The 18,904-nt window shown below is 41.0% G+C and overlaps 1 protein-coding gene across 4 annotated transcripts in view; it reads left to right on the top strand.

The window, feature by feature from the left end:
* The window catches only part of ADCY9 (adenylate cyclase 9), an 87,321-nt gene that overhangs the window by 51,022 nt on the left and 17,395 nt on the right, over positions 1-18,904 (top strand). For 2 of the 4 annotated variants that reach the window (XM_030484993.1, XM_030484992.1), the window contains exons 3-6: positions 1,799-1,903; positions 6,293-6,510; positions 11,272-11,374; positions 13,817-14,025. In XM_030484993.1, coding sequence (XP_030340853.1) covers positions 1,799-1,903; positions 6,293-6,510; positions 11,272-11,374; positions 13,817-14,025 — 635 coding nt within the window. The remainder of the gene's footprint in view (positions 1-1,798; positions 1,904-6,292; positions 6,511-11,271; positions 11,375-13,816; positions 14,026-18,904) is intronic. The other 2 variants (XM_030484994.1, XM_030484995.1) reach the window with 2 other exon arrangements.

Raw genomic sequence — 18,904 nt, 5'->3', positions numbered from 1 at the left:
CCTTTTCTCAAAAGGTTGGGCTGCTTTTCTGAGGTTTTTGTCCTCTGGTTTCACCCAAAGATCTAAGCATTTGAGATGGTCTTGCTGATTTATTAGCAAGATCAAACCGGGAGTATTTTCTTTCTATTTTTTTAGGGGGTCTTGGGTTTTGTTACCACTAACTGACTTTTGCCATGGATACATCTGCTGACTAATGCTGTAGGAGCACAGAAGGCTCATTAGCCCATTGTCATGTTGCTTTCCACAAAGTGCCCAAGGCGTTCATCATATTTAGTCCTAAATTATTTTAAAACAAAAACGTTTGGGAACCAAATTCATTATTTCCCCAAGTGTGCTGGTATTTGTTCCGACTGTACAGGTTCAGAACATGGTATAAATTGCTTATCTGATGCCAGATTAGGAAACTCATAATTTCAGTGTCCCAGTCTGGGCCATACCCATGGGGAGCAGCAGATATGATGGTCTGCTGGCTGCTAAGGAGGCTCAGTCTTCATGAAAGCCTTTGAGAGGCATTGTTGAGCGATTAGGTGGATCGGCAGCCACAGGAAGAATGGGCTGGGAGAAATGTTGTAACATCCTGAGAATTAAACAACCTGCATTTACTCTATTTCAGGTGTGACACCAGAGACTGATAAGGGTCTTTGGGTGAAAAGTCAGTTCTGAAAAGACTTGCATGCTGGGCTCTGAAATTGGGAGTGAACCTGAAGGCAGAAGTTGTTGTGGTTTTGGATCAGGAGAATAAGACTACAGAGGCTAGAACAAGTCCCTCCTGAGCTCAAAATAAACAGATAAAATGAACACGAGGTGTTGAGTTTGGGACAAAAGGCTCAAGTTCCTTGTTGGAAAATTTATCAAGTTGTTTAGTGGATCACCTACCACCATTTAGTGGGCCAAATTCAGTATGTCATTCCCCATGACTGATGTCTCTACCCATGACTAGATTTCCAGCAAGAGAGCAAACTCTCTCCAGAACAGAGGAATTGCTATTAGGAATCAGACAGAAGGTCCCTCTGATGCAGGATCCTGCCTGTACATTGCCAGGACTGGAGAAAAGTATGAAGAACTTTCAAGATACAGACAGGAGGTGAATTCCCCTTAAGATTATCGTATTTTAACTCTAAGGGGTTAGGTTGTTGTAAAAGCTGAAGTGTGACATTTTAGGTTGCTTCCAAAATGTATAACCTGCAACTGTTACAGGTCCTGATGGTTTTGTGCTCCTTGTTTCTTGTGACATCTGCTGGGTGTTAGGCTTCAACAGTGTATGAGAGCCTGAGCTCCACTGCACTGTCTCAGAGTGCTGTATGAAAAAGTATTTCTCTTTATTAGTTTCAGATTTGTTGCTTTCCATTTCCCTGTACTGTTATTCATAATGCATCATGGTGTTTCGTGCTTTTATTTGAATTTTGCTGCATGTTATGCTAAGTCTTCAGTCATAATGATGTTCAGATCCTTTTGCAGGCAGTTTTGAAACAAAAAAAAGTGGACTTCTCTTACTATAGACTATCTTATTCTTCTTGGGGAGGTCCTTCACTAGAATGCAGTGATTACACTGTATCTGTGATCTTACACTAGTAAACTTCCCCTGGATTAGATTTAGCTTCAGTAAACAGAAAATCTGTGATTTATTTCTGAAGTGGTGCATTCTGTTCCAGTTAAATTTTGCTCCCTGCTGCCCATTCTGTAGCTTTGTTTATCTTTTAACCATGCTGCAAGTATACAAGTGGACTAAATTATAAATTTCATAATACTACGAGGACATCAGAACATTTGTGGGTAAATTTTTTTTGTCTCCTTGCAGCCTTGCCCTTCCTGTAGTACCACCCTTGCTCCCCACTGTGATGTCAACATAGAGGAAGGAGCTATCCAAAATGGTTGTCAGGATGAGCATAAAAACAGTACAAAGGTAATTTAAGTATTTATCACTTTCCTTATTTCCCCTTATTTCTCTGCTTCAGTTAGCTTTCTCTTTTTTGCATTGCTGTTCCTTTATTCAAGCTCTTAAGCAGCAGAACTGATTTTGGTTTTGAGCAGATGTTCTAAAACTTAGTTGAAATCTCCCCCAAATTTTCAAAATTATTAGTATTTTTATGACCCCAATTTGATACTGAGAAGAACCTAAAATTGGACTCTTTAAATTATGCTGAGAATAGCCAAAGCAAGTGGAACAAACACTACCACCGCGCTTTCCATCCCTTACACCCGTTGGCTGTGTTTCACCTAGCCGCAAGTTACATGTGTCTTGCCTGTGTCTTCTGCGTTGTAGCTCTAAGACGAGCCATTCCTGTTCATGTGCCCAGCTGAAATTCATGGCCTTAAAATCAGTTCACGTCCTTTTTCTGAACAACAAATACAGTGTCTTATATATTTAGCATGCTACTGCCCAGGTTGCTTTCCTTGCCTATTGCTTAGATATTCTTGCTGAAGTCACCTGCTTCTCTAGAGTACCAGACACTGCCAGTTCTTCATCTTGTTGTGGGTTTCATAACCTCTCTGCTCTACCTGTCATCTCTCACTCCTTCCTGAATATTAAGCTCCTGCCTAATGCAGATTGGGTACTAGTGCTCATCACCTGATAGTTACATTTTCAAATAAGTTTAGTGCTTTCCTTCACTGGGGAGAATCACTTTATAAACACACTCAGAGATAGCCATCTTGTTCTTCACATCTGTCTTTACAACTCTTCTTGCACTTAAAGCTAATTGAAAACCTTGCCAGCTCTTATTCTACTGATGAGCTACTACATTAATCTGTGTTTGTCTCTCTGTATTTGACCTGTTGTCTCTTACGCTGAAATTGTAAGCTCAAAAGCAGGGACTGCCTTACTGGGCTGAAATAGTATGTAACACAGTAGATCATGTTCTGTGCCAGGGTTCCTAGGAAACAGCCTAAGAAAAAACAAACTAATAATCCCTTCGTCCCTGAGAGAAATATTGCAGAGTGGCCAGCAGGTACTGGTCTCAAAACAGCATGAGATCTTTAAGACAGAAAACATTGTGGGAGATCTGCGCAGGCTGCCAAGATGGTATGCATGAGATGCTTCTTCCTCAGGCTGCCTCTGCCCACATGCCAGGGAACTCCAAGAAGCAACTGCAAACAGAGATTTTCCTGAGGTACCAACTGCCTAGTGTCATGTGTTGTGTTCATCAGAATTATCCTTTAAGATTCTTCCTACTACAGATATATTAACTTCATGTGCGTTAATGAGCAAGTCATCTAACCTTGCTTAGAAGAGGTCTGCACAGTGCTGAATAAAATGTCTGTCATTTCACTGGAAGAAGCACAAAGTGGAGACCAAATCACACGTCCTTTAATTTGGTTGTTACTGCTATGGCAAAAATTGGAGCAGTTAGGTGGCTGTGTTGTAAATCTGGGATGCCTGTTTAGCTGAAAGCTTAAAGAGCAGCTGCATGCCCAAAGTTGCTGTGGCATTTGATTTCCAAATCTTCTTTGCAGTCTCAGCTTTCTTGAGACGAAGAGCCACAAGCTCTCTCTACCCATCTCTGGAGTCTGTTCCCTTCCCATGCCGTGCTGCTGTTCTTGGCCCTGTACCACTCATGTCCTCCATCTTGGGGAACATTAGTGATGTTAACTATGTCCTTGGACCTTCGTGGGTCCCAACAGCCTCTGGAGCTGCTTCTTGAAGAGAAGAAGCTGTCACATGGTGCATCAAACTTCTGACTACTCAAAAACACCTGTACAGGCCGTTGCCGTCAGAAACCACAGTAACATCGGAGCTAACAACATTTAATAAATAGGGATTTTCTCCTGACACGCAAGCACTTTCACGCTCTAATCCCCTCCTATTAAGATTAACAGAGTGGAAACAGCACAGGAAAACCTTGAGCAGACTGAAGGGAAGAATTTTCTTAGGGATTTGAGCTTTTGCCAAGGAGCTAAAGAGAAAAGGCCAAGAGAAGTCCATGCTGACCTTCTCTGAAAGAGCAGAAATTTTCACTGTGTTTTTCAGATGAACTTGAGTAACAGACAGGGAAAGCAAACAGTGCATGGAGTCCTTGTCTTTTATTTGAGCTGCTCATAGCAAAAATGCTGCACTCTTGGTTACTGCTTTTCAAGTAACAACAACTGCTGCAGGGGTGAGGAAAAAGAGGAAGATTCTTTACCAGGAAAAAAATCAAAGGTGATAACTATGACCTTCAACTTTTTTTTAGGCCACAAGTTCTGGGAAGTGCTCTGATTAAATGTAATCCTTAGCATAAATTAAAAAGAACCCCCACCAAACAATGAAGACCTTTAATTTGTAGCAACTTTTTGGACAGTTCTCTTTGGTTTGCCTTTGTTAGCACTCCTCATTTCAAAACCAGAGGTTACCCTAGCACTGCAACATGTCTTGTGCTCCATAGCGTTGTTCCCTCTGGGTAGGCTGGATAACCTGTTACGGTTGCAGGAGGACTTTCTTTGAAGCTGCTGAATGTTTTCTTTAAGAAAAGAAACTGGTGACTTTTTATGGGAGAAGTTCTTGTGCCTCTCGCTTGCCAGGAGAGTGCCCTTCTGTCATACGCAAGTGCCTCTCCAGACTTGGGACTTGGTTTTGGTCTGCTTTTGCTGAGATATGTGTTGCTGAAATCACCTTTCTCTTCTGTTGATTATGGTTTTCAGCAAAACATTGGCAGCACACCAAGGTAACTACTAAATTTCCTATTCTACTTTGTCAGCTGCTGTCACTGTGCTGTGAACACCTGCAAGCTGCCAAAACAACTGCTGTGAGTGGTAGAAGGGACTAGACTGGGAATCCTTTCATCTCCTGGCTCCCAGCACACGGCTCTAGGAGCTCACAGCTCCATCAGCGCAGCCTGCAGGGTGGGGATCCTGCATCCCTCCTGGGCAGGAGGAAGGGGAAGCACAGCCCACCTCCCTTCTGCTTTTCCTGTAGCCCCAGGGAACCATTCCAACACACCTTGTTATGACTTTAGCCCTCGAGGTCTTGGCAAGTTATTGCTAAGTCAAAAAAGGAGCCAAGCCTGAGTGCCTTCTAACTCCTCCCTGCACAAAGTGATGTTCTGCTGCTCCATTAGTTCTGTATCTGCACTGCTTGTGTCTGCGCCTTTTGTTATACCTCTCTATATTCGTATGCCTTGTTTGCTGGAAAGGGACTTTTTACAGGGGCATATAGTGATAGGTCAAGGGGAAATGGCTTTAAACTGAAAGAGGAGAGATGTAGGTTAAATACTAGGAAGAAATTCTTCCCTTTGAGGGTGGTGAGACACTGGCACAGGTTGCCCAGAGAAGCTGTGGCTGCCCCATCCCTGGCAGTGTTCAGGGCCAGGTTGGATGGGGCGTTGAGTGACCTGGTCTAGTGAAAGGTGTCCCTGCCCATGGCAGGGGGTTGGAACTGAATGATCTTTAAGGTCCCTTCCAACCCAAACCATTCTGTGATTCTGTGATTGTTAACACAAGTAGGCTGAATTAATTCTGCGTGGGCAGCCAGAAACCAGGTATTTCTTAACTTTAACTAAGTTGATTTTACAATCTAAGTAACATATTTCAGTGCATAGTTGGGGTGGTGAATGATATTTATGGTATTTATGGTCACTGTGGTGGCATCCAAGAATAATCTTCTGGAGGAGCTTGTCACTGTTGTGCTGACTGCTGTACAGGCAGGAATGAAGAAGCTTCTGTCATGAGTGGGTTTCAGGATGAGGATAAATGATACGTGATAAATGCTGAGGGGGGAGGGGGGAAGATGAACATTCAAATATGCTAAGTTTGATATATGTTTGCATTTGTCACAATTTAAAAATGCAGCATTAATTAATGCAAAGGCAAAAGAAAGCCAGAAAGAAGTAGTATATTTTAGTGAAGAAAACATGGTTTCATTTGCAGGAAGCTCTGTCTGGGAAAGCAGCAGGGCTGTAGTGGTCAGTGGAAGGATCAGCAAGGGCTGACAGAGTAAGTTCTCATGACCTGTGGAAAGACAGCACAGTCTAAGTAGGTTTTTAAAAAACTTTTCAGAAGCATCTTGACTTTAAGATGAGTGAATGAAGTTTGGGCTTGTGCTTGGTCTTCATTGGATGTGTAAAAATGTGCTTTGTTTTCTGCTTCTTGGAACCTTGGTTCCTTGGTTCCAAGGAGAGGCAAAAAGACACCGCCTAAATCAGCATGCCTTACAGAAGATGTGAATGACTTCAAGGCAGGTGGGGTTAGGTCTTTGACGTGATGAGGTAGAAGCTCAGTGTGCTGAGGGAAGAACCTCTTTCAACTTTTGCTCCATTAAATCTCTTCTACTTTCTCAGCCACTAATGTTCCCTGTTATATTTTGCTTTCTGTCATTCAGGGTCCAGGAGGACACAGTCCAAAGACTCAAAATGGACTTTTGAGTCCTCCACAGGAAGAAAAGCTCAGCAATAGTCAGACCTCGCTTTATGAAATGTTACAGGAGAAAGGAAGATGGGGCGGCGTGAGTCTGGATCAGTCGGCTCTCCTTCCTTTGAGGTTCAAAAACATCAGAGAAAAGACAGATGCTCACTTTGTAGATGTGATTAAAGAAGACAGGTAAGGAAAATAGAGCTGTACAACGTAAAATTGTGTAAAGGTGAGAAGTCAGTAACAGGGGTCCCATATCTTTAATCTTTATTTGTGTGCTTTTTGCCTAATGTCAATAATTATTGTTAACATATGTCATATGTTTTCTGATCTTAGTCTGTATTCTGCTTAAACTACAGTAGGAACTTGATGTCAGAAACATTCTGTTCAGGAATACATTAAGCCAGGTTTTTCATCATTTGTGTGGTCAGCGGTCATTCGTCAGTCGAGTCTTCAAAAAGGAAAAATACTCTTTAAATGACTTGTCATGAAGTTGAATTCTTATCTCTACATTCAAAAGTCCTCTTAATGCACATAGTATTTACTTTCCTCTGCATTTAAAGTGTAATATAAAATCTGAACCACAAAACTCATGTTTTTGTATAGCAAAAGAGCAACATCTAATAACATTGTGTGACTAGTACCTGGATCTTACTGGACTTGGAAGCAGAATTAGTAGCAGTGAATTCTCATGCACCTACTACCTACCTACAGAAAGTTCTTCTTTGGTTCTTCTGTAAAGAGCTTCTCTCTCTGTTTCAAACAAAAACCTTATTTAGGGCACAGGAAAAGATGTTCTTCAAAATTCAGTAGTGTGTGATTTCTGTACGCACACAACCATATCTCCGTTATTACGGCAGTGATTTGACTGGAGCAACTAAACAGATAACTTGAGTTTATTATTATTTGTAGTTATCTAATTTTTCCTTCACTGTTCCACCCAGACTAAGGGTATTTTATTTAAATATCCTTGAAACTGGATGCTTGTTTAGATTTCAGGCTGCTTGGAACCAAGGACACTGTTGTTTTAGCTGAAAAACTCATTAAAAGCAAGGAGAAGTGAGAGACAGCAGTCTCTCTCTGGTCTCTTCTCTAGATTTCTTCAGATTACCTTTCTCCTGTGGCCAACTTCAGGTAAAATTTAAGGTCTGTTCCATTTCCCCATCCCTTCCCCTGGTGCATGGTCTGTCATTAGTGATAGAGAATAGGTGTTTAGCTGATATTTTCAAATATTAGAAGACATACGGATTGGGAAAGTCCAAATATTGGCAGAAATCAGCAAGAACAAATTGAATTTTGTTTAAAATGCAACTAGCATGCTGCAAATTTTAAGTTATAGAAGTAGCTGAATTTATGCAGTTGCTCTGCTGAAGGTATCTAGCTCAAGCCCTTGTCGTGATGCTTTCCTCCTCCATTTACAACATGGATAATTTTTTCTGATTTGGAAAAAGGAAAAAGTAGGACCATGTGTGACATCAGTCAAAGCCTGGCTTTTTTTTTTGTCTCAATTAAATATCATCATTACCATATTAAGTGGGCCATTTCTTGTTGCCAGGGAAACTTCTCTGCTGAGTTCAGTTCATGTAAACATAACTTCCAAAAATAAGCTTCTGATTAATTAGGTCTATCCAAAATGCTTTAAGCCTACTGTTTTACATTAATCCTTCTTAACATTTCTCAGTGTGATGTAATAAGTCATTTTAAAAACATTCTTGATCTCCTACTGTAAAACATAATATATTGCTGGTCTCGACTAACCTAGTATCTGTGAGGATGTTTGAATGGGAAATTTGAGTTTTCTCAGGGAGGGGCGGTGAAGGCCAGACTTCCCCATGGTCATTGTAGGTGAAACCCTGTTCACAAGAATAAGGCTGGAGTTCTGCTGCTTTGGTTTTAGTTACTGCACACCCAGCAGCAGCAAAGGGTGAGCTTCCCCTAGCACTGGGCAGTGATGTGCACGTGTAGTGCATGATGCCAGTGTTCTGGTCAGTGATATAAATTCCTATTAACAGAAAATACCTAACCCAGATATAGTGATAAGGTGCGTAAATTAACCACACCGGCTTCCTGTACAGCTGGGAAGAATTAAATGCATCCTAGGGAGGATTTGGGAGCCTGTGCATTGTGTTAGGAAGCTGCCTAGGGCTGGCTAAGCAGGAATGCTGGACACTGGTGATATTTTTCATTTCCCAGCCTCTTTCTAGAGTTTCAGTGCATGGCTGAAAGTTTCACAAGTGACCATTGATCTCTCTGCATGCTGAGATGTCACCTTGCAACAGATACCTCAGCACAGTTCCAGCTGCCTTTAAAAATAATAATAATAAAGGCAGTGTTAGCGCATCATGTTTGTATCATTGCATTATACGAGATTCCTTTTCATAGAAGTTGTCAGTTTGCGTCTTCTTACAACTTGGTTATATATATTTGTCAAACAGTATATAGTTTGAGCTTGGAGTTTGGCTTTACTAAAACCACTATAAAAATACCATGCTTTGTTCATTGTAATCTGCACGTTCCTGTGCATTTTGAAAGAAAACTATAGTGTAAGAGAGCAAAATGTTCAAAGTCATTTAATTGGGGATACCCTCAAAGGATTCTCACTTTTTAGATTTTTATTTCCAAGAAAAATGACATATTCCTTAGGTTATAAACCTTTAGAAGAAGGACAAGAAATGAATACTCATGCATAATCAGGACAGTACTTACAAATGATCTCTGTAGACTTACAGAGCAGAAATACCAAGCTCTCTTAGAACTTGGTTTTGTGCAGCCCTTCATCCTCTCCTTGGGTCAGTTTCCTGTTTAAATACTTTTAAAATCTGTTTGTTTCTTTCATCTCCCACTTCCCAGTCTTACTTGATTGAGGGAAAATAGAAATCACTTGTACTGGGGAGGCACAGAGCCTCCTGGGAAGCAGATTATGTACTTGACTCTGTTTAGTCAACTAAACTGGGATCTTCCTCTTTGGGACAGATGACAATGGACAGCAGGTCTGGCATGGTTTGGCTGCCTGACATCAGAAATGCTGCATTTGCCCTAGTTTCATTGTGCTATACCTTCTGTTTCACGCTGCACTGACAAATGGGATTGTTCTTCCTACATCCTTTGACCATTGCAGCTCCATCACAGCATCATCATACTCAAAGCTTTCCTGGAGGAAGAAAGTGAATTCAATAGTATCAAAAAAAAAAAAAAGAAAAAAAAAAAAAAAAAGGAGGAAAAACTTGCAAAATTCGTATTATAAGATGAACTTAGAAACATCTAAGAGAGATGAGGGAGGGAAGACAAGGAAGAATGGAAGAGGGAATGGGACTCAAGTGAATGTGTCCTGTCACCCCTCCACAGTATCCTCATGGTTTTAATATTTTTAACATTCTAGCCAAGGCCAGAATGTTTCAAGGTTATAAAGTGTCTGTCATATTCATGGTTGAAGTCTTTTGTCTTATCAAGCTTCAGTCTAGGAATGTGTGGTTGGTTGGTCTTGCCTCTCAAGGAAAAAAAATGCTTCTCACATGACATCATGTGCTGGGAGCTTGTACTTCCAAAAAACCTCTTAGCCAAGTGTTCATGAAAAATAAAAAGAGAAAAAAACAAAAACACCCTCACCCCCCGAGAAAAACCATTCAGGCACAGATCAGCTCTGTGGCATATTTCAGCTTCTTCATCTGCGTAGAATTTGATCTCGTGTGCATCTCTGGGTTTTGCTTAGAGTGATCAACTTGAAAATAGCCCACTCTGTTGCTCCAGTGCTAAAATTTTCAAGGTGGAAGAAGCACTTGGAAAGAAGCTGTCTCATTTCAGATTCTACAGCAATTTTAAAAACAGCTAGTTCAGTGTAAATAACAAGTGCTCGAAAATGAAAGGAAGTTCATAGCAAGAGCCAGTGTTTGGAAGTCTCAGATGAGGATGGCACAGAAGAGGGTGACGGGCAGTCCCAGCAATAAAATGGTATAAGCAGACATGACCTTACTCTGACTGTCAGGCACAAAGCACTCAGTGCACTGTAAGTTGAGTCCTTTCAGCTCTTTGACACCTACTGGAGAAAGAAAAGGTTTGCACACCAAGTGCTGTAGGTGTCATTAGAAAACTTCTTTCAGAAACCTCTTACAACTAATGTAAAACTCAAAAATGTTCCACTTTTGCTGCAGAGGATGAGGAATAGAAACAACTTTTAATGATTGAGGTCTCTTTTATGATTTTTTTTCTGCACTTGACACTGTAAGAAAAGGTGAAAGAGGGCATAAACACCCGCTGGTAGATGTTGCCTCCTGCTTCGTTAGTCCTAGTGAGCTGGCTTCATTATTTGTCAGTGCCTTTGTTGATGATTCTGGTGATTTCAAATCTTCTGTTTCAGAACTACGTTTAAGCTACCCATCTCCTCAGGTTCTGTTTCTCCGCAGCCCAGATCATTAAGGGAATGTTCCCAGTGGAGTTACTGAGTTACTTTAATGTATTTGAAATAACAAGAAGGTACCGATTTCTAAAATGGACAATGTGGTTTGTTGGGTTTTTTGTTCCCCTAACAATTTGTCACCTTTGTCATCCTTGGCTTGCTTTGAACAACAGAATTCCACCCAAGACACAAATACCTCACAGCCACACGTCTCCTGAGGCTGTGCCTCTGTAGCAGCAATTAACCTTTATTAACTTGCTGGCTTATTTACAATTAGCTGTAGTCATCTGGAGTTACAGCTGTTAAGTTTCTGGAGGGACTTGTTAGTCTCTTCCTGAAAGTATGAAAGTTTGCTCTGTCATTTTTTTCATGTAAAGTATTTCCTTTGACTGAGCAGCAATGTGGTAAGTGGGTACCTCAGTGACCGAGAGCAAAGAAAAGCCACAGGAACTTCAAAGCCAAGTGCCAGCATCGTTAGAAACAGAAACCATGGAAGGGGGGGCTCTCAAAGAGTTATAGCAGAATTAACTGATGTTGATACCATCTTTTTTCTCTAGCCTCATGAAAGACTATTTCTTTAAACCGCCGATTAACAAGCTGAGCCTGAACTTCTTGGATCAGGATTTGGAGATGGCCTACAGAACGAGCTATCAGGAAGAGGTGTGTTTCTCCTGGCATTGGTTTCTTTCTGTAATCTGTCTAAGCAACCATCTGCCATTGTTTTTAACGCTTTTCATTGCAGTTGATGACAAGGGTCATGAAATGTCCAATGTGATTTACTACTTGTTATTGCTGCCTCTGGAAACAGTCTCCTTCCAGTTTACCTGTCTTGTGCCATGTGCTGAGTCTAGTCTAACATTTGGGCTAGAAGTGCATTCTCACAATCCACCAAGATACGCTAGTATAATACACTAATACTTCTCACCTGCCTTTTCTCCATTTTCAGGTTAGTGTTTTAAGGCTTTAGGCGGGCCAGAGAACCATGCTAAGACGAAAGTAAAGGGCCAAATGCTACTTGCCTTCTCATCAAATATCCTAACTTTCAGAATGGTAACTGAACTTGATCCTTGTTCATGTTGCAGTCTCACGATTGTTCCTGTGGAACCCAGACCTGCTCTGAACTCAGATGTCCTAAATTCTCTTAAGTGTGCTGCATTTAGAAACAGGCAGTTCAAATCAATGCGTAATTCTGAGAAGAGTGAGTAAATTGTAAGGAACTTCATGCTTTCTTCAGTATTCTACACTGAGTATAAGAAGTCCTTACTTCCCTTGGTGGCTAATAATATTGCAGGCTTTCCATATCAGTAGATATTTGCTTGTTTTCCAATGATTACGAATGAGATGTAACCTTTTGGGTTTGTTTTTTCTTAATAACAAAGGGAAGCATAGTTGTATTGCTGTCTGGTTTGTTCACTTTGCTCAGGAGCTCCGTACTCATCCTGCAGCACTGTGTTCTGGTGGTATCTCTCTGAATAAAGCTCATGTAGCAACAACAGAGAGAAATGTCCTATGGGATACAGCCTGCAAAATTTGGACAAACTATACAGAAAATAGTAAATCAAGTTCTTCTCAATGGAAAGATTGGGAAGAGAAGCGAAGCAGTGATAGGTCAATCTATATATGCTTGACTATTACTGTAGATATGTAGGAAATTCCTAGTATGAGCAGGAATGTGGTCTGTGCCTTTTTTTAGTGCCAAGCTATTAATTTGAAAATTATGTAGAACTCCCTGGAAATAGGAATCTTCACTCTCTAACAGTTACTCTGCAGCACTGGGCAAAAACCTGTTAAAGCCTCAATATTAGCATAGAACTGGTCCAGAACAAGAACAACAACAAAATCTTCTCTTGGAGAGTGAAATGATTTGTCAGCACTCCTGGTTCTTTAATTGCCTTGCAGTAAACTGTTGCTGAGAGTAACTTCCAGCACGACTGAACTGACCTCTAATCCGGCTGTGTGCGTGCTTGTGATCGTTGTCCGTAAGCGGCTCTACTTCCCAGGAGCTTGCTTAGCCTGTTCTTGTTTGGAAATTAGGCACTAAACACTATTAGGGCATCTTTAATGCTGTCACTTTGGGATACAGTGCTGCTTTCCTTAATTCAATTTATGTGACTTTTTGTGTGGACTAACAGGATTCTGCTACAGTTCTCATTAAAAGGTAATTTTGGCACTGAAATGATGCTGGCTGAATTTATTAGGTTGCAGAGAGGGTACAAATGAGGAACAAGTTCATTTTCCCAGTATTGCTAAGTGCAGATAGCGTTCTGAGGAGCAAAAGAAATTCCCAATTAAACCAGAGTACTCAAACTGAGCTGCTTCATGGTGATATTGATAACATACTTTCTGTTTTTCTTTGGAACTTGCTCCCTGTGGTCCCTTGGGCAGATATAAACACTCATGCAACTGGGCTGATCTGAGTAAGCCAGGATGTGAAGCTCATGATCTCGTTTTCAGCTGGGCTGGCCAAAGCAGCACACAGCACAGCTGCACAGCACTGCAGCCAGAATGAGATGGGATGGGAATGTGTGGTAAGGGGTTATGGAAGAACAGAACTTGGTGTCCTGGGCTCTGATCAATGCAGATTACATAGCATCCTGATAGCTGCTTTTAATCTGGACTGAAAGGGAGATGTGAACTCTGCCATGGGCAAGAAACTATTTCTGTAGAGTAGTATTTGGAGGATTTACTTAAGCAACCATCGGAGCTAAAAGGCATATTGTAAATTCAAATATTATTTTAAATTAAAATCCTTGAAGAAAACTTCTTACATCTTTATCTGCTAGTAATTATGGGGTTTATGTTTCTTTGCATAGAATAGACACTTTTCATATGGTTTATTTCTGCATTATAATACTCTGTAAAAATCACCCCAGACCCAGGGCTGTGCTGCCAGTGCTTTTTTCCGTCAGGGAGCTGATGACCATTGAACTACCTCTGCTGTCTCTTGTTTCAAAACAGTACTTACGCTGGATTAATGAAGTGGCAAAAGGTTCTGTATTCCTTTATTTGGTTTTGTGAGCTGCTGTTTATGGCACAGTCGAATTCAGCAAAATAGCATTTATTCATTTTCATCCCTTCCCTCAATCCCTGTATTTCACACAGGTTATAAGGAATGCTCCAGTGAAGACATTTGCCAGCGCTACCTTCAGTTCACTCCTGGACGTGTTCCTCTCCACCACAGTCTTCCTCATACTCTCTATCACATGTTTCCTGAAACACGGGATGGTCGCATCCCCTCCACCACCTGGAGCAGTTGTTGTGTTCATCATCGCCATCCTGCTAGAGGTGCTGTCCCTTGTCATCTCAATTAGGTAAATAAAGCATAAGAAAGTCTTGAAATAGCAGTGAGAACTGAAATGGTGGCTGGCTTGGGAACATTTTGTTTGACAGCATCCTGGGAACTCACTTGGACAGTCTGTTATATTTGGAGAACAGTGCTAGTGAAGCCAAGAAGGCTTGCGGCAGATCTTGTGCAAAGAGAGGTCTAGCTCAGAAATTGTAGGAGAAAAAGGTGACTCTGATAGAGACCACTTAAGGAAATAGTTCCATGCCTGCCCCTGCTTATTGTTCCTTGTGATGCCACACACAGTTGTATACATTCTCCCCTCACAGGGCCTTCAGAGTGAGGGAGTTCAAACAGAAAACTTATTAACTGTTCTTACAATAAAAACTTAAAATTCCCAGCTAAAAGAACACCGTTCTGGTGTTAAAACTGAAATAATTTATCAATTATTTCAAAAGAGCAGTCCTTTTCACAAAGCAAACAAACAAAACAAGTAAACAAAAAAGTGAACAAAAAAGTGAAAGTCGCATTACGTCTGTCTAGAATTAGTTCTCTTCATGATCTCTATTTCAAGTCTCATGGGCTTAATAGTCAAATAGTTTTGCTTTCTGTGTTTGACACCTAACTGGAGTTCAGCATTTCCCCCAAGTCCTGCACTGTTTGGCAGTCCTGGAGAAGGGAAGTGGCACTGTTTTGTCCCTGCAGAAAGGGTGGTTTTGCAGGCAGTGCCAGCCCCATGCTGCCTCTTCACAGCCTTCAGTGAAGAATCCCTGATCCCTGGATTCTTAAAGGTGTCCCTGCAACCCCTGCACCTCAACCCCTCCTGTGCCCTTGGAGGTGAGGCTTGTGTACATGTATTCAGTAAAGCTCACACTCTCCTGGGTGTGTTGCCTGATTTGTACAGATACCGCATGTAACCTGTTATTAACCCAGATGATAGATCTAATAGTAAGTAAGTTGCTTGTTTGTCTATACTTGTGAGAACAACTTTATTCTGCCCTCTTCATCCCCGCTTTTCGCTGTACTTTCTCTGACACAAGACCATGTTAGAAAGGTTGGTGTGTGGAAATGCATGTCCTACTTGTAGTTCTGCAAATCTGTCAGGTATGGGTAAGTTAAAATGCTTTTGTAATTACAAGTTAGAAGCCATTCTGCTGTTGTTTAAAAAGAAACAAGAGATTGCAGTTTGCACTCTTATTTTGGCTTTTCAGGGTCAAGGTGAAAAACGCTCAATTAGTACTTAAGTCACTGAAGCAAGCTTTTAACTTGGTGTGTGTAGAAATGTATGTGAGCATACATCCATGAAAGTTGGCATGTAGGAGTAGACAGAGGTAATTTATGAACAGTGGAAATGCTTGTAAGCGTAGTATTTCTTATCAGGTGTCTTTGATTGTTGCAATTTGAATAGTATTGTGGTTCTGGAGTTTTTAGAAAACCTAGACAGCCAGAAAGTGTTCAGACCTGTACTGGGAGATGGTTAAACTGGTAGGACTGTCATTCTAGTGCATCCTACACTGGATCATCTGTTGCTCTGTCCTCTCTCTCACACCAGAAATGCATTTTCCTCTTTGCAGAACAGTGTCTGTACTCTGTCTTGGGTAGGGGAAAGGTGTTTTGTCAGTTTAATGTGCCCAAGCAGCTCTTCCATGGCACCCGCAGGAGATTAGGAAGGTGGCAGTGAGCAGCTAGTCTGGGTTTGGTGACCATGGCATTGTATCTTGAATTTGCTCAGCTCTGACTAACTCAGCCACCACTTTGCAGAAGAGTTAGTTTCTGCTCTTTCGGTATGTTTGGAGAAAACTTGTGTTCGTTCACCTTGCAGGTAAATTTTTACTCCATTTTAGTATTTTTCAATTCATTATTGTTCCTGATGCTACGTTGCATTTTCCTTTTTTATTTTATACATTTAAAGGAATCATTGCTATAATCCTGAAATTTTTGTATGGAGATACATAGGGTTTTATTTCAGTCCTGTTCTGTAATGGGTGGTTTATGGGTTTCTTAAGGAGGAGGAAAATTGTTTTCAATAGGCTACCTGTATAGTCGAGAATTCACAAAGAGGCTTTGTCCTTCTGAGCTGTGTACAGGGGTTTAACCTCATGGCAGCACTGTGTTATTGAGAGCCATGCTGTAGTGAGCCTGGGCTGTCACCGAGGTGAGCTTAAGTGGCTTTATAATGTTTTCTTAATGCTATTTGGTTTTGCCACTGACATTTCTAATATTTTCATGAGACTATGTTGGCTTAAAGCCCAAATTTTACTTCCTAAGCTGGCTTGGATGCCTCATTTAAAGTCAGCGAGATTAAAAAGGAAGTGTTTCAGGATGACTCCTAAGTCTTAGAAGTATATATTTTTTTAATATTAATTATTCTTCTGTGCTTAATTCTGATTTGAAAAATGGATCGAGAAACATCTCGCACTGTGGAGAGCATCAGTAGCCAGCCATCAGAACTCACATCATCCCACCTGGCATAATAATAACAGGTTTTCAGTAAACACTGTATTGTCACATGCAGGACTGTCTTCATCCAAAGGAGAACTCACAGGTTTGGGCACATGGAATACTGCAATTCCTGCAGAACTACTATGGGTGCAGATGATTGGTGGTTACTAGCACTTGCTGCACTCCCTGGAGTCAAGCTGACCATTAATCTTAAGACCCCACAAATTCTCCTGGTTAGTTTGGGAAATGGGAATCGCTGGATGGGATAAGCGATGGCTGCCCTTTCCTGATCTCTCTGTCAAGTTGGCAGTTGAGTAGGGACTTAGGAATTGAGTCACCAGGTATTCCTTGCTGCTAGAGCCCTTGTCGTGTAAGTGAGACATGTGTTGCTGCTTTCTTTTGGTGAGAGGGAAGTGTCTGCAAATTACTCTGTATTTACTCCACAGTTACAAGCAATTGGTTCTCAGGAACTTGCTACCATGGGCTCACATTCACAGTCTTTCCTATACTAATGAGATATAATTAGTATTTGGCTTAAGTCTGATCACACCTAAGGTAACACTTCAGTAAATCTCTTCAAGTATGAAACAGGATCATCTCAGATCTGAGCAGGTCTTACTCAGATACCTTCTTGAAAATAGCCTCATACTGTACACCAATTTGTAGATGAAAGATCTCAGAAGCTTTCTGGTAGGTTTTCAGTTTTAAATGTAATGGCAATGGCATATTTGTAGGGGGGGGCTTTTGTAGGAAAAGCTATCTGTTGTGGCTTGGAGGGTTTTTTCTTGTTTGTTTTGAATTTCTGATATGTATTTACTTCATAGTAAGTACATAAAATACGCTTTTAGACTGCTCAGGGCTCCACAACCTGTGACACACACTTCTGTATACTTCCCTTGAGCACAAAGAAGAAAATCATCTTTTTCCTCTTAAAAATGAGGACTGCTCACTCTGACCACTCGTTACTCACAGAAACGGTGCAGAACTTCCTGTGCAGAAATGTCATCCCAAATGACAATCACAAAATACCACTGAGATATCTTAAGGGAGGAGATTGGACTACAATGCTGGGCACAATCCCAGAATTTCAGGAAAAGGGATTATTTTAGGACCAGAAAATTCTTGCCGAAGTTTCTTATTGTATTTCCATTATCATGATGTGAAACACCCTGTCTTTAAATCAGTCTAACTCTTAATTGAATCCAGGACTCAGCCTAGGAAGTACTCACTCTTGTGGCTCAGAGCTTTAGTCCAGCTGCAGGAGTGGGAGGGCTGAGCTCTGTCGCTGCTTGTACAATGTGAAACGAGTTGAAACTTCTAAGTTCTGGAAGGGAAGTCCTCATGGAGCAAAGTTTACAAGGGAGAAGGATGTTTTGATTCCCCTGTAGTGTCTGATAATAAGTTATTGGAGTATCTGTAGATGAGGATCCAACTGTTCTCACAAGTGCCACTCTAAAATTACCTGTATAAAGCTGCACACAAAAAATGGCGCTTCATTTGTAAGCATGTGGGAGATGGCATCTCCTGTTCTGTAAATGCAGTGGAAAGAATGTCCTGCCCGCTTGAAATGTGACTGCTTTGACTTTCATGACTTCAGGTGAAAGGTAAGAGGTCCTAAGGTTCTGCTATTTTGTAAAAGTACCTTGGGAAATGTCATTGAACGTACAACAGCATGTGAGATTTCACTTGGGATTCTTAGGAATGCTTCTGCAGGAGTACAGTTAAAAGACATCGAATCGTAGAATGGTTAGGGTTGGAAAGGACATTATGATTGTCTAGTTCCAACAAACTATTTTTGCTGTAAATACAGGATTTTTGTTAACTAGGTAATTCTGACATTTAGTTCTTGTTCTTGAGTGAAGCTTGTTGTAAATAAGTTTGCTTTTAAAAAAAGTGTTGCTTTTGATAGTATCCTTCAGTGCAGACTTCTCGGTGAAGTGAGGCCAGAGTAGTGGATATTTCAGCACTGTTCAAAAGAGTGAGAGGTGGGAGCACTGCATAAGTTGATTCGTGAATTTAGAAGAACCTTTCTAGAGAGCAAAAAATTATCTTCTGGATGAGGAAAGCAAGTACAATCAAAACGGTAGAATGGGGAACTGCTGTTGTCTGACTAAACAGCCCTTTGCCGAGCACTTGCTAGGCTTGCTGAAGTAGCACCCACAGTCTGTCCACAGCCAAGACCCTGTGGCAAACCAGTTGGTTCTTAAATTCCGAACGACCAGAAACAGAAATTGTTTTCTGCAACTAGAGCGTAATGAACCGGTTCTGTTAACACCATGACTGATACAGAGTATTGATGCAAGGGAAAACAATGTATTCTGTTTGCCTTTATTTATTTCTAACATCTGTGACTTTGGTATTTAATATCCCACCAAATTGCTGCTATGCCAAAAGCTTTTGATGTGAACTATGGGAATTGATTTTAAACTGCCAGTAAATACAGAAATGATGGTAACATTCTCCAT

The sequence above is a fragment of the Strigops habroptila genome, chromosome 4 (genome assembly GCF_004027225.2).
Source record: "Strigops habroptila isolate Jane chromosome 4, bStrHab1.2.pri, whole genome shotgun sequence".
In the NCBI taxonomy this organism is placed as follows: Eukaryota; Metazoa; Chordata; class Aves; order Psittaciformes; family Psittacidae; genus Strigops; species Strigops habroptila.
Note: the sequence above shows the minus strand (reverse complement) of the source record. Positions and strands in the feature narration are given on the sequence as shown.